Here is a 14,702-nt window from a genome sequence, read left to right as displayed (position 1 = left end):
AAAATCTACAATACAAGCAATCATACCCCTGTAAAAAATGTTCTGACTAGGATCTTGTGCATGGCAACAGGCTTTTTTTCTATTGACAGGAGTTATTAGCCTAACTATATAATTTGACATGTTGATTAAACAAAAGACTAAGACATAAAAAGACTGACTTGAATATCAGCACCACGGGGAGCAAAATCGAGTGGGACTGAATCAAGAAAGAGGCTTTCTACAGACAATACTTATTTGCCTTTTTCACCATATCCGCAGGTGACAATGTGTAATGTTTTACAATGAGATAGAGCTGCTAAAAATGGCTCCTTCAACAGCTGCTTTACCCCCTCTCTCCTCCTCCTAAAATTCACCCCCCTCCCACCCCTCTTCTGCTTATGTCGCTTATTTTCTAAGCCATAATATTTTTCAAGATTATTATTAAGAATTAACTCTAATGTTCTTAGCGGGGAGAGTGGGGGCTTACTGCTGGAAGAAACAAAACACAATCATCTTCCCACAATGCAGCTCTGTATAAGACAATGCCTGGACATCATCTGATAATGTGACTTACACAATACGATATATAATGCTTATCTCTAAAATGATGCGTCCATTGGAAACAAAGGATTTGTTGTCAGAACAAATTGTCAGGTCTGTTTTACATGATTAGGTGATTTTTTTTGTCTCTATCCTGCCTGCTACTGAGTCAAATTCTTTAACACTGCACAACAGATCATCTAACAGAGGTTCAAGCATGTGTAGAGCTGAGCTGACATCTACCTAGCAGGTAAGCAGGGGCAGACTGCACACCAGTACCTGCAGATGCAGCACCCTGGGGACCTGCCTGCCACACTGTGTATCCTCACACTGAGATAGCTAGCTCAGATGCCATGAGAATATTATACAAAAACAAGCAAAAAGAAATACATTATCATAAAGGCTGAAAAACATTCTGTATAATAATGCTTTAGCGAGCTGAACATAGAATTCCATATCAGTTTCAATAGGCCATTCCCTCCTTTAAAAAACAAAACACATATACTGTGCTATAACATATACTACCTGACACAAACTAAATCTGAATGAAGATGATAAATCCATTGAGAGACAGTAAACAGTGGCAATTATATAAAAATGAATGCAGAATGAGGAACATTCACGTTCCTTTTATCATAGTTCTGAGCCATCTTTAAAGCCTTACTTTGAAAATAGATGTGTTTTAAGTGTAGCACACACCTCGCTTTTACAGTTTCCAAATAATTATACAGCGTTCTGTAAAGACATCCTACAAATCTCCTTCACTGTTTGGTATGCAGCTTCCTTTCTGCATCTGTGCCGTTTATCTACAGAAAAATGATATTCTGGTGGTATTAATTTGAGATATGAGGTATGTGAAAACCCTTATTATCATCACAGTGAACAGCTTATTCGTCACAGAGACCATTATTCCTCATTAGGAGCAGAGGGCGTTGTGGTGGCTGCAGAGCTGGGCATCAAGTGGCTAAGTGATGAATGTGCTTTGGGGGTGTTTATCGCCCTAACTGTGATGATGACCGATGGACTCGAGAGAGCGGGGAAAATCAGCACTGCAGTGACCTTGTTTTAACTGATGGGTTACATGGATAACAGAGGATATGTCTCTCCTTCAGTACAATCCCTGAATTTAAACAGTCATACTAAAGCTATCAGAGGTGTGCCATGTACTCTGTACTTTAGTCTACCTATTATAAATCCACTAATGAATTTGTCAGTGGTAAAACTGTAGCAGGGCATGTAAAAATTTAGGGCTCCAATTAATGATTATTTTCATTATTGATTAATCTGTTGATAATTTTCTTGATTAATCAACAACTTGGTCTATAAAATGTCAGAAAATGGTGAAAAATGTTCCCAAAGCATCATCGTTAATAACACTAAAATGTTGGAAGGAACAAACACTGAAAAATTCAAAGCCTTTCACAAAAAATAACACCTTGACACAGACCCCAAAACACAAATTTAAATAGACGTTTTGTTCCCAATTTAATCTTCATTAGAAAGGAAAAAATTTAGAAAACATTTTTAGGGGGGGGGCAAAAACTATAGTTTGCCCTGAGGAACAAACATTGCCATCCTAAGGCTCGGCCTTTAGCAGGACAACAAGATAGGTGTCCCTGTTTTTTCAGCTTGTTCCTGTTGTTCGTACAGTCCTGCTAACCAAGATAAGCAAATAATCCCTGGGTTAGTGGGGAAAAAATGTTGATTTTTCCACTTGTATAATAGTGAAAAGTTGGAAAACCAAGAAAACCACAAAAGGGGAGTGTTGGGATTTTCCACACAGGCTTCCAAAATGCTGATGTTTAAAAATAAAGTTTTAAATAGAGTTTTTCCTCCAGCAGAATGTATAGTATGTTCATTCAGGTTAATCAGTAAAACGTTCCTCTCTCACCTCATATTGATGCGTGCGTACCTTCTGTCAAGTCTTGTTAACATGGCAACACAATGGCTGTTCTTTGTAAGACAAGTACATATAGTTTTGCCAATACAAATTATGGTTACAACTAGGGCTGGCAATGCAATATTACAATCTATCAACTGACAATATTATCATATGTTGTCATTTGCAAAATTCTGTTTCCAATTATAATTAAAAATACAAAATCATAATTGATCAACAAAAATGTCAAAGATTTGCTGGTCGATTTTCAGCAGATTTTCTCTGTTTTCACATCATCATTAATTAAAACCCTTTGGGTTTTAGATGGTTGATCGGACAAAAAAAAAGAAAGAAAAAAAGCAACTGACCAAACATGCAAGCTGATCAATATACTGTGGTCTCCTCTGTCCAACATTCATACTAAAGCATGGCCTTTCTGAATTGATCAGCCACTAATTTGTCTCATTTAGGCAAAACCTTTCCACTGCACAGTACAGCACATTCAATTCAATTAATATGCTACAGAAGAGCCTGGTGTTGTCAGTGGGTCAATACTGAGGCCAAAGTGTCATGGAGGTCAGACAACATACAAACTTGAGACATCTGTCAATACAATATTGACTTCATGAACACAGACTTAAAACTAAAATCTTGCCAATACAACTTCCCAAAAGAATACTTTGGCAGCAGCCCAGAGGGCAGTTTTACTCCCTACCTGTGAAAAACGAATGAGCTCTGAATACAGAGTGGCTGCACGGCCATTAACAGCACTGAGAAACAACCACCACTATTAATCATTACCACTGATTCTCTAGCAGGCAGCAATTTGTTCATTCAGTAATTCAGACGTGAAATGGAGGGAAAAGAGGGGAAAGGCAGGGTAATGTGGCGAGGTACGGGCGGGATCAGCATTTCATACTCCCATATAGGTGAACAGGAGTTGGCACAGGGCTTGTATAGCGCTGGCATGCTAAAATATTAATGTCGGGGGCTGTGAATATTCATGCGAGGTCGTCCCCATCATCAGATTGTGGAGGACAAAGCAATGTCCCTGGAGTGTAATCCGATTCTACATGTTCTTGCTTCCTTTCCAAGGACAGGGAGCTCCAGGCAGAGAGAGTGGCTGCTTGGTTGGAGGTGAAGTTGTGGCTGCAACATGTTTCAGCCAACAGGAGGCAAGTAGTGGCAACGGACTGCTGGGTCATGACAAGTGAATGTGACCTCAAGTCATTACTGTCTGTGTGGGGCCAATGACAATGGCATGCTTCATGCTTCTATCCATCTCTCTGGTTGGAACTATTTCCTCATGAGCCCCATCACCTAATAAATAGTCAGCGGTTAAAGTGACAATATTTGCTCACCTAATAAGAGTTCCTGATCAAACCACTATTGTATCAATATATTTAATATATCTGCAACAGCTATTGTTCAGAATAACAAGGATTTTTTCTGCCGTACAAGAGGACCTAATACATACATGCAAGCAAGGGGGAGGGTAGCTTTCTGAGGCAACCAGAGCACGCAGACAAGTACACTCACAGGATCTGCGTGTCTGTTTTCAAAAGGTAACCAAGCAACCAGTCCTGGCCGGGGCTTTTGGTTCAACGCTTATCAGGTAACGGCATTCTGCGCCTGCTCAGTTTCACCAGGTTCCTGTTTATCCTAAGTCCAGTGAATTCACTTTTGACCCAAGCAGCCAGGAGTGGAGGGGCGTGGACAGAGCACCAGCACTGTAGCATGGCAATCAAGAGTTGTGTCGCAGTGTCTGACATATGCATAGTGTTTCTTGGGCGAGCTCTTTGATAATAGATTTAAAAACCTGAATAGTTGGAATCCAGCTTGTTGAAGCAGTGAGAATATCCCCCTATGTTTTAACTGTGGTCAACTTCTTTCATTCAAACAAACTTGTAAATAATGTAATGTAATAATGTAAGAACTACTGTCATGTGTCAGCCTGGTGTGTGTGTGTGTGTGTGTGTGAGTAACAGTGCCTGATATCATTGATAACAGTGACAGCCAATCCCATAGCAGTTGGCCTCTGATGACAATGGCATGTCAAAAAACTTCAATGTAAGCAAGAGAAAAGAGGGACTTGTTAAAGAGTCATTTCCCCCCAGGTATAAGTATGTTTTGTACAAAAGGAAATCTGTCAGGAACAACAACTGACTGAAACATTTTTACTAAAATGCTTATTTTAAACATTAAACACCGCCTGTAACTGGGTGCCCACAATCAGTTCACCTACAGACTTGAGGAACATGATTACATCTCATATGATTTCATGCTAACTTCAAAACACATTATCTCATCTGATAATGTCAGCTTAACACAAACAAACTGATGATAATTGCCTGCTATAACATGAAGGCTAGATGACATTTATGTGCAGTTTTACAGATTCTAAATCCTCAACATTGACTATAATTTCAAGGACTTTAAATCTCTATACTACAATTTTATTTGTTTCATCAATATGATGTTTTGAGCAGTGCCTCGTTGACAAAGAGCACAAAGAAAATAGAGCAGAAAGACCCTACTTGTTATGTTGCCATTAAAGAGACGTTAGCACATTATTGTGCATTTCTAAGCCATGTCAAAAGAATGTTTTGAGTCTGGCAGATACTGTTCTTGTCTGCTGAAGTGGAACAGCGCCCAAATGATGAGGCCATGTTGCCATTAACATGGTAATGAGCCCAAACTAGTGTACACAACAATGTAAACCAAGAGACAAAAGAAGGCTGAAAAACATGCTATCTAAACCTTACATTACACTCAGTGTCCCAGCTTTTACACAGAGAGATGTGCTGGAGGATCCTAAACAAAGCACTTCTTTATCACATGAGGTTTCTCATTAAAAAGCAGAGTGGAATGTCATTGCTCTGACCATAGCTCTGTGGCTTCACATCGAAATCTCAGAAAATATTTCAATAACTGCCACGGCATGTGAGAGACGTCACTGATTGAAACCAACAGACAATCCTGTAGCACATTATTGTTCAGGGTGGGAGGAGGAACTTCCTAGTTTCAGAGTAAATTCCAGGACAATTAACAGGCACACCCACACACATGCAATTAAACAATGCATATGCCATAATTAACAAAACAACAAGGGTTAGTCAGTAGTAAGAGACATTCAAGATGACTTATCATCAACATTATATTTTGATCAATAAATGACTAATACTAAGCAGTGTTTCAGCATTTATTGCCCTGATGACACGACAGAACAAACTAAAATCAAACTAATAACTTGAATATTTCAAAATAAGACTTCTCTGTTATTTACTGAACGGTTCATCGACTTAAAAGGTCAAAAAAGTAAATCAGGTGTTCCAAAACTACCGTTAAAAGATATCCCTTGGTTTTATGCCCTTTGAGGAGGTTCCCAGCCAAGATGTTCAATTTCACCTTTAAATCATTGACTGTGAGTTAGCACAAGCAGGGAAGGTTTTAAAATAACTACTGTGATCAAAGGTTTCACAGCCCACACTGCTATCTACCCATCTGCAGTATCAACAAACAACAGAAACCCCTCTTAGCTGAGGGTCACTGGGACTGAACTTTCATTAAATGAGGGTCAACACAAGCAAATATATGGTTTGACTGATTTGATAGCCCGGGATTTCAGACTTGGGGTGGGGGGGTTCAGCACTGCTGGCAGATGGCAGACAGAAAAGGCAGCACTTTGAAGTCCTGTAGTTACAGGTTTAAAAGCGGATCAAGCTATTGTGTAAGACACCAGACGATAAACAAAAAGACATCACACGGAAATACCCAGATGTATGGCATCGCATTTCTGTAGGCACTTTAAACACAATGCTGTACATTTTAACTACCATTCATTCTGGGTACAGAAATTAACGTCAGGGCAGCCACTTGATGTGGTAACTTATAACGTTACCTGATGAGAAACGTAAACCAACCCAGTCACTTTACTGGGGTTACTGGGAGAAAATGTGTATTATAATGCATGAAATACCGTTAGCAAACTTTGATTTATTAACGGCTGACCTTTCTTTCTCTTTCTTCTTTGTGTTTCTCTTTATTTTCTGACGTTTGTGGTGATACAGAGACCAAGTCCGAGACATGCTACATTGGCAAATACAAATAACTCCGCTACTTAAATGTAGTTTCAGCTAAATGTAAATGGCGTTATCCAATTTTCCATTTTGTTTCGCCGGACGTTTGTTTCTGATGTGCTAGCTAACTAAACTGACCTTGGATCGGAGTTACTCCCTGTTGGGCAATGTCTTAAAAGTGTATTCTGGTTAACCACTGAGTAAGTTTTATATTAACCACACTAACCTGGACAAATGAAAACGTAACCTAAACTTATAAGCATTTTTAACTTATCGAAAAGGCAAGTTTCCATGTTAACGCCACTGGTTAACGTTATTGTACGTGCCTGACCTCGCTCGCTGCCGTTTTAGTAACAAATAATTAAAAATCAAAGTAGCTCCGTGGCTGCTTATGTCAGAAAACTTACCTGCAAAGAGGCTCAACAGTAAACAGCAGAACCGGCCTGTCGAAAGCTCCATTCCTGTCCCAGCTAGTCCACGACTTCTTCTGTGAAACTTGGTCGGAGAACTTATGCTGAATTGGGGTGAAAAGCAGCGGCAGCCTAGCTCAACCGAAGCATCCAAGCTCCACTCCTCCTCCTCCTCCTCCTCCTCCCTCCTCCCTGCAGGTGCACAACCGAGCGCGCCGCAGGGCGTCACGTGACATACGCTTTTCCATTAAAAGGGATCCAGTGACGCCCTCTGCTGGTGTTTCACCGTACATGGTGACCCATCTGATTCTGTGACCTGCAGTGTTAGAAGAAATACTCTGATCCTTTACTTAAGTAAAAGTATCAATACCACAATGTAAAATACTAATAATAATACTAATACTAAAAATAGTACTTTTACTTTAGTACTTTAAGTAAATTTAGCTGGTAATACTTCTATACTTTTACTTAAGTAGGATTTTAAATGCAGGATTGTAGCTGTAATGGAGTATTTTTACATTGTGGTATTGATACTTTTACTTAAGTAAAGGAACTGAGACAATACTGCAGGTCACAGTAACTGATGTGTCACCAAATACAGTGTAACACCGGTATGAGCAGGCAGCTTTCCCAGTATTTATTCATGGAAAATACAGTGGGCACCCTTGTTTTCCTGCATGGCACCCTGTGTGTGCGGTTCCTATCATCCGAGGGGGGATACAAGCCACCATACAAACTTATTCCCATACAGTGGCTAGAAAATTTTTCTCCAAGTCACTATTTAGATCCTAAAATGTTCATGACAAAGCAATTTGAGTCATTACAGTGGCATTGAGGAATTTTTTAAGACCATGAGATTTATATATTTCAAAATGGGTTGATCTTGTAATTTTACGTTCATAATATAGTTTTCTGTATGTTTTCTGAATTTAATTAATATGTTGAAAATGGAAATCAATGTCAAACCCGTCTAAATATAAATCTACTTTTCCAAAGGTGTGTACATAGAGCTCCCATGTCCAGTGATGTTTAAGGTGGACTGACATGACACCTCAGTTCATCCTGGGCAATACTGTTAACTTGCTGCCCAGGAAAGAGAACAGTGAAAACACTTCAGAGGGGTATGGTCCAGGACAGGGATTGGTGGTTAATGTGGTAGCATTGTCAGTCAAACATAGCTCAGATAGACAGGAGTAAAGATGTTAGCTCCCCCTTCAAAGGGTTAAAATAAAGACTATAACAACACTGTGTATGATAAAGCGCCTTCATCATATAGTAGTTAAATAATCCTTTAGGGAAGCCTCATAGCCATTAAACATCAGTTCTACTGATGTGTCCTTGAGCTGAACTCTGAGGGCCTGTCCATAGACGACACAGCCTGGAGGAGTGCCAGCAGTAAAGGGTCAGTTCACAAAAATTACAAAAATAATCACTTTTCCACTTACCACTGGTGGTATTTTACCACGAGGATAGTTTTGGTTTTCTCTGACAGGATTTCTGACACCAACGCAACAGATGTGACTGGAATTTAATTTGTGGTGCTCAATGATTGTAAATATTGTTTGAAAAATGTGTGTGAACTCACTCTTTGATTTAAACCCAACCACAAAATGTATGTTGGAACATTCATAGAACTAGATTTTTCTTTAAAGGATGGGTTTTCCAAGTCTGTCTCAAAGCAACAGTCAGCAGCAAGAATAACATTGAAACATGTGTTTCTTGTTGTAATCATTCATGCTGTTCATAATGCACTTACAATCTAAGTGATAGGGGCCAAAATCCACAGTCCTCCTTCTGTGCAAAAATTTAAGTTTATCTGAAGATAATATGACACTTCAGCCGTCCAGATTAATCAAATCATGTAGATATCTTTCAGCATTAGTCTTTTTAGTGCCAAAATCCCTTTTTGTTACGATATTTCCCCGCGGCTCAACAGGGAAACACTGTCAGAGGAAACACAAAGAGGGAATTTGATGCTAAAAAGACTGTAAATGTGGCAGATATCCACTAGATATGACGAACTCAGACTGCTGAAGCCTCATATAAGCTTCAAATCAACTTTTAAATGTACTTTTGCACAAAATGACTGTGTGGACTCACTGTGGATTTTGGCCTCCATCACTTACATTGAAAGCACATTTGAAGGAGATCTTTTAAGTCAGGATGAACAGGAGGAATGATTACAGCGAGGAAAACCTCTTTCACTGCTCATTTGGGCACTTGACTGTTGTTTTAAGACAGATTCTAACAATATTACACTTTGGCACATCCTAGTGGCCAGGTGCGTTACACACAGAAAATCCCGCTTTGGGTGTCAGTCAGATATTGAAAATGAAAAACAAAGATTCCACAGGAATCACTGAGCCTTTATGTAACAGTACTACTAAAGATCGTTGGAAAACACAAGAATAAACAAATCAGCATGATGCTTGGAAACTGTTTAATAAAACTCCGTAAATTTAAGCCTATACATCTGACAATTCTACACTATGAATAAATAAAACGCTTTATCACAAAGGACAGTAAGTGGCATACATTAACATTTCCCATTGTAAAAATACAGTACTTATTTCAAAACTACCTGTGTAGTATTCCAATTTAAATATCTAAATTTAATACAAGTGATTTATTCAAACTATAACAAATGGTCTAAAGTGCAAAAAAAGTGTTTGTCAAAAACAATCAATATTCAAGCTATAAAAATGTTTAAAAAACATTGGTCATATTAAAGTTGTCTCCAGCTGTAATGTCCAGTGTGAACAATAAGCACCATGATTCCTAACTGTTAACAATGTGCCAGATTTTGGTTTGTGTTCCAGTATCCAGGTCCTCCTCTATAGCCAGGAGGGACCCACAGATTATGCCTTATAGTGTGTGGGGCTCTGCTGCGAGGCCTGAAGCCGTAGTGAGGCTGTGGGAGGATGTGAGGATGTTTCCCTGGTACCATTCTATTGGGATTCCACGTGGGAGCAGCTGGATTCATCGCCTAAAAAAAAAACAAAAAAAACAACAACAAAAGAAGGAAAAATTAATAAAAGCAACCATCAACTGCAACACAAACAATCCTTGCCTCAGGTGCTCGGCTTCCAATTATTGAAAAAGCACCAAATGTTAATGTTAACTTAAAAGAATCTCATCTGGAACCTCAAACAACACAAACAATATCACAACCAGTGGCCATAAAGCAGAACAAAGCACAGCTACTTTAAAAGGTTCTTTTAAAACTGGTTATTTTTAAGTAATTTGCCTTCATTGCCAGACCTGCATGGAATACTTAGTCTTAGGAATTATAAATTTGATTATGCAATACCTTGTAAGCACAGCGGCTGTTGGGGACAGTAAGGGGAGAAGTGCGTGTGCTCTCCTCATCGGATGAAGAACCGGAATGGTAATCTGACGTAACCCTCTCCAAAGCACTGGTCACCTTCTTTGCAACATCTTTGTCTTCCTCGTCATCACTAGAGAAACTGGCCACTGAGAAGGAAGGATTTTGCTCTCCATACCTAACAATGGGAAAAGAGGGAAAACACATCAATAATTTATGTCTTTTTAGGACAAAGTGTTGTGACTTTGAATGCTAAAACCATAATTGTTATCCTTGTTGAATCACCAACTTTTGTTTCAGGCATACACATTAAATTCACTTAAAGTCTCACCTGCAACACACCTCCCCAGGGTCCACCCACAATGTGAGTTCACGGGGCAGTCCCAGGTCACAGTACTGAACCCCACTCTCCTGGCAGGCCCGAAGGAGCTCTGGATCCTGCCTGTGGAACCTGTTCACTCGAATACACCTGCAAACCACACAAAACTGACATCAGTTTAAAACAGTCAACAGCAATGGAAAGTCAGTCATAATCAAAGTTGTCTTGGTTGTAATGTTATTGAAGGATTAGTTATGCTAAAAGCTTCCCTGAATATTGCAGAGAATCCCTAGAAATAGTTGTTTAGCAATAGCTAAAATGTCAAAAAAACAAAACAAAACAAGCAAACAAAAAACAAACAAAAAAAACAAAGAGCAGCACCTGTATGCCTGTCCTTTGCTGGGGTTGTCAGGGTACCAGTGCCCCTTGAACTTCTCCTGCAGTGCAACAGCCAGCCTCTCAACAAACAGCTCAATCTTGTGCGATTCCAACTTCTCTGCCTTTTTCACAAGCCTCTTCAGGAAGAATACCACAGCTGCTATTTCTCTCCTCATATTTCACAAATGTTTCATCACTTTCAGGCAGCGTCTGTAAATAAATGAACTTTGGTCAGACAAGAAGCAATAACCTAGTGTTTGTGACATTTGAAGAAAAAAAAAAGACATGAACAAGTCTATGGTAAGACGCTGGTTAATAAAATGTAATACTCTTTCATACTAATGTCTTTGTAAGGCCAGCAGCACGAATGCTCTTCGATATAATTTATAAACAGACTTATAGTAGCCACATTTTCTGTTTCCTATTGAGGTATAAACCTCTTCATATCTCAGCTGAAAGCAGCACTGCAGTTATCCATGCGACTTAAAACTTCTGAAACCTCTTGACACAAAAGATATGACTGCCCTGAAGGTTTATAAACGGGTCTCTTATCTGTTATAGCTATACCATTATAGACACTAACTGTATGTCTGTGATAAAAACGCACTGAGAGTCTCCCGTTATCCTGACAACTTACGTCAGTATTTCCATGCGCGCGTGGCAACAACTGCCGATTTAGAGACTATTTTGGTTTAAAATGATTAATGGATAACGCCGAAACACTACAATTAAAGAGCATTTCACTCTATGGTTTGCTTTGTACGTGGTCTGTTGACTTCAGTTAACGGTCTGGCGATTAGAAATGTCCTAAAAGGCGGGCAGTGACGCACAAGTTCCGTTAATCCACGCACCACCACACTTCACAACACTGGCCACCAGTTTGGCTAACGATAAGAACAGTATGTTACCTAATCGCGCCGAAATGCAGTTGAAAGTTACTTAAATAACAATTATAGACAATGACCTATAAGTCCAGCTTCGCTGTGAATACAAAATAGTATTTTCTTTAGAGAATATAAGGCTTTTAGCATTAGCTTTAGTTAACGCTAACAGCCTCATGTTGCTAACTCACAACAACAGTTATATGAATATTGTGATAACAGTCAGAAATAGTCATACTAAATTGTGATAAATTGATGTAACGACTTTATACATTTGACATTGTGATGTGTGAGAACAGAGATGGCTCATAGACTTACCTTTCCGTGGGGTCTTCTCCAACGTGTGGGCACAAAATGAATGGAAAGCACGAGAAGTTGGCCAAAAGAAATCTTGAGGGCTTCTTCTTCTTCCTCGTCTTGTGTATTTCCGACAGGCTAGATGCTTTACAGCACGTTGCTGCCCCCTGCAGGTTTGGATCAGGTTGCAGTTCGGGGTATGTCTATTTTCAAAGGTTCCTGATGCGGCGATGAATTCAAGGACTGTTTTCACAGTCTTTGACTGGTTCTCGGTGAGATTAAGAAGGCTCCTCATTGTGACTGTTTGTATTCCCATATGTGATAATGTGGTATATAACTGTTCTTTTTGCTCTTCATATAGGCTGCATGCCATAAGTAGATGTTCAACAGTTTGTTGTTTTCTGCAGGTTCCACACAGTCCATCCTCATGTTTGCCCATCTTCACTGTAGATCCCGTGTTAATCCAGTGTCCTAGTCTTATTCTAATCATAATGACAGTATGCCTTCTCTTGTTTTCTAGATAGCAATGCTCTGTCTTTACTCTCTTTTGTATAGAGAAGTAGTTAAACAGATCGACATTCAGATATCCTGATGCATACATTCAGATCAATGTCTCTTCAGTGCCCCTTTAGCTGCCATGTCTGCTGCCTCATTCCCTTCTACCCCAACATGGGCTGTCACCCAAAGAAAGCCCACCAAGCCTCCGGCCTGTTCGATTTTATAAACAGAACAAACAGCTCCACCACAATGATCTGGTCGGGCCCCTAACTTGTTTTCTTTAAGTTCATTAGTCTGAGCATATAACTGCCCTCCTCAGCCAGACCTCCTCTACCCACTGTAGTGCCCCTTTCCTTTACCACGCCCGGATCTGCAGTACCGTCATGTGTTCTTATGCTTTCTGATGTACTGAAGTCTATTTCTGGTGTGGGTGTATAACTGACCAGTGTATTTGAAGGGCCACCCCTACCTCTCCCAATCCCAGCTTCTCCACCTCTTTACTCATACTGAAAACGAAACATTCTTTCTTCCTTTTCCCTGCTTCCCCACTCCCAAGCATTATCCAACACTACTTTTACTGAGTGCTTTGATGTCCTCTTGGTCTAACTACTGTATTGCCAGTGCTGCTGACTGCACTGCCAGTGGTGTTTCTCTCATCTCCACAAGTAAAGCCGGGACTGGAGTTGTAAGGAGAGCCCCAAAAGATATTCTCAGTGCCTTAGCCTGTGTTACATCCAACCTTTTTAGATTTGATTTGGCTGCTCTTACCTAACATAAAAAAACAACAAAATACAACAAAAAACAATCTAGTCTTAACCTTATCATTGCTCTGTAGATCATTAATTGTGTATCCCTGCCAGCACCCCATGAACTTCTTGAGAGGGAACACATTACATTATCACCTTTTCACATTATCTATCTGCTTTTTCCATGTTAGTCTGTTGTTAAAGTGCACTCCAAAGAATTTAAATCTTTTACTCTTTCAATTGCTTGTCCATACATGAATAAACCCTGACGTTTGGTTTTCTTATCACCAAATATTTTGTTTTTTTCCACTGAAATCTTGTATCCCCACTTTTCACCCCAATCAACTATTTTGTTTAGGACTCCCTGCATTTGCTTAGTTGTTTGTTTCATATTTCTGCCTCTTTTCCAGATTGTTCCGTCATCTGCAAACAGGCAGAGTCCAAAACCAGTCCCAATGTCTTGAAAAATATCATTTATCATAACATTAAATAGAACTGCACTTCCCTGGGGGGTTCCATCATCAATATCTGTGCTATCAGAATAAGCATTTCCAACCCTAACTTGATTTATCCTGTTCTTCAAGAAGGAGCACATGCCCTCATATTCCAGCCTCATACAGCTTTATGATCAGCCCCTCCCTCCATAGCATGTCAAATGCCTCCTCAATATGAAGAAACAACACCACTAGTCTCCCTTTATTTACAGAACAATGGCTTTCTTTATCTCAGAGTCAAGGGAAAATCTTGAAGTTCAGTTATCAACACTGCCTTTTAATACATAATTCCCGCCCATTGATCACTCTGATTGGCTCCAAACAGACCAACCCAGCGCATTCTTTGGTCGAGTCAGTGCCCCTCAATAAGTGAGTCATACTCACCACTGTTGTGACTCATAGTCTCAGAAATGTGTTTTTTATTTGTTACAAATGTTGTAAGGAGAAAACCTGATGATTAGCACAATTCTCATGATGACAAATATTATATACACAAAACCACATTCATGAAAACTCATTTAATGCTTTTTATGAGTTTTGACTGTACTGTAAATCTCTGAAGTGTATGAATTTATAATCTAAAGAAGAACTGCTGAAATGTGAAGTTACTTTAAATTAATAGACCCTGAATGTGCTAACCTTTAATTCCAACTGAAGACTGATTTATGTTGATTTATCTTTATAACTTTATTTGTTGTATTATTTATGTTGTGTAATTTACAATTGTTATATTTTAATTTATTTTCTTATTTTTAATAGTTTGATTGTATGGTTTTTGTTTTTTGTTATGGTTTTTTCTCATTTATTTGTTTGTTTTCTCTTACTCAGACACTTGCCCAGGTTTTTAATACCATAGTTGACTTTCCTTGCTGTTTGT

At 39.3% G+C, this 14,702-nt stretch overlaps 2 protein-coding genes across 2 annotated transcripts in view; both read right to left on the bottom strand.

Moving 5' to 3' along the window:
- The window catches only part of cxadr (CXADR Ig-like cell adhesion molecule), a 37,349-nt gene extending 30,283 nt beyond the window's left edge, over nt 1-7,066 (bottom strand). The window contains exon 1 of the mRNA XM_067607416.1: nt 6,885-7,066. Within this exon, the coding sequence (XP_067463517.1) occupies nt 6,885-6,936 (52 nt within the window). The 5' untranslated portion in view covers nt 6,937-7,066. The remainder of the gene's footprint in view (nt 1-6,884) is intronic.
- A 2,465-nt stretch (nt 7,067-9,531) lies between these two features.
- btg3 (B-cell translocation gene 3) lies at nt 9,532-12,204 on the bottom strand. Its single transcript, XM_067607415.1, has 5 exons — nt 12,109-12,204; nt 10,913-11,119; nt 10,544-10,681; nt 10,198-10,390; nt 9,532-9,873 (listed from the first exon to the last, which is right to left on the bottom strand). The coding sequence occupies exons 2-5, from the start codon at nt 11,083-11,085 to the stop codon at nt 9,673-9,675; spliced, it is 705 nt and encodes a 234-aa protein (XP_067463516.1). The 5' UTR covers nt 11,086-11,119; nt 12,109-12,204; the 3' UTR covers nt 9,532-9,672.
- Between the last annotated feature and the right edge of the window lie 2,498 nt (nt 12,205-14,702).

This window comes from Thunnus thynnus, chromosome 13 (assembly GCF_963924715.1).
Source record: "Thunnus thynnus chromosome 13, fThuThy2.1, whole genome shotgun sequence".
In the NCBI taxonomy this organism is placed as follows: Eukaryota; Metazoa; Chordata; class Actinopteri; order Scombriformes; family Scombridae; genus Thunnus; species Thunnus thynnus.
This window is presented reverse-complemented; position numbering and strand designations above follow the sequence as displayed.

Excerpts from the sequence above, each read along its gene's own strand:
- btg3 (XM_067607415.1), bottom strand. The coding sequence starts at position 11,085 with ATGAGGAGAGAAATAGCAGCTGTGGTATTCTTCCTGAAGAGGCTTGTG. Across the intron at positions 10,682-10,912 it reads AGCAAAGGACAGGCATACAG|GTGTATTCGAGTGAACAGGT; the intron begins GTGCTGCTCTTT and ends TGTGGTTTGCAG. Across the intron at positions 10,391-10,543 it reads CCTGGGGAGGTGTGTTGCAG|GTATGGAGAGCAAAATCCTT; the intron begins GTGAGACTTTAA and ends TCCCATTGTTAG.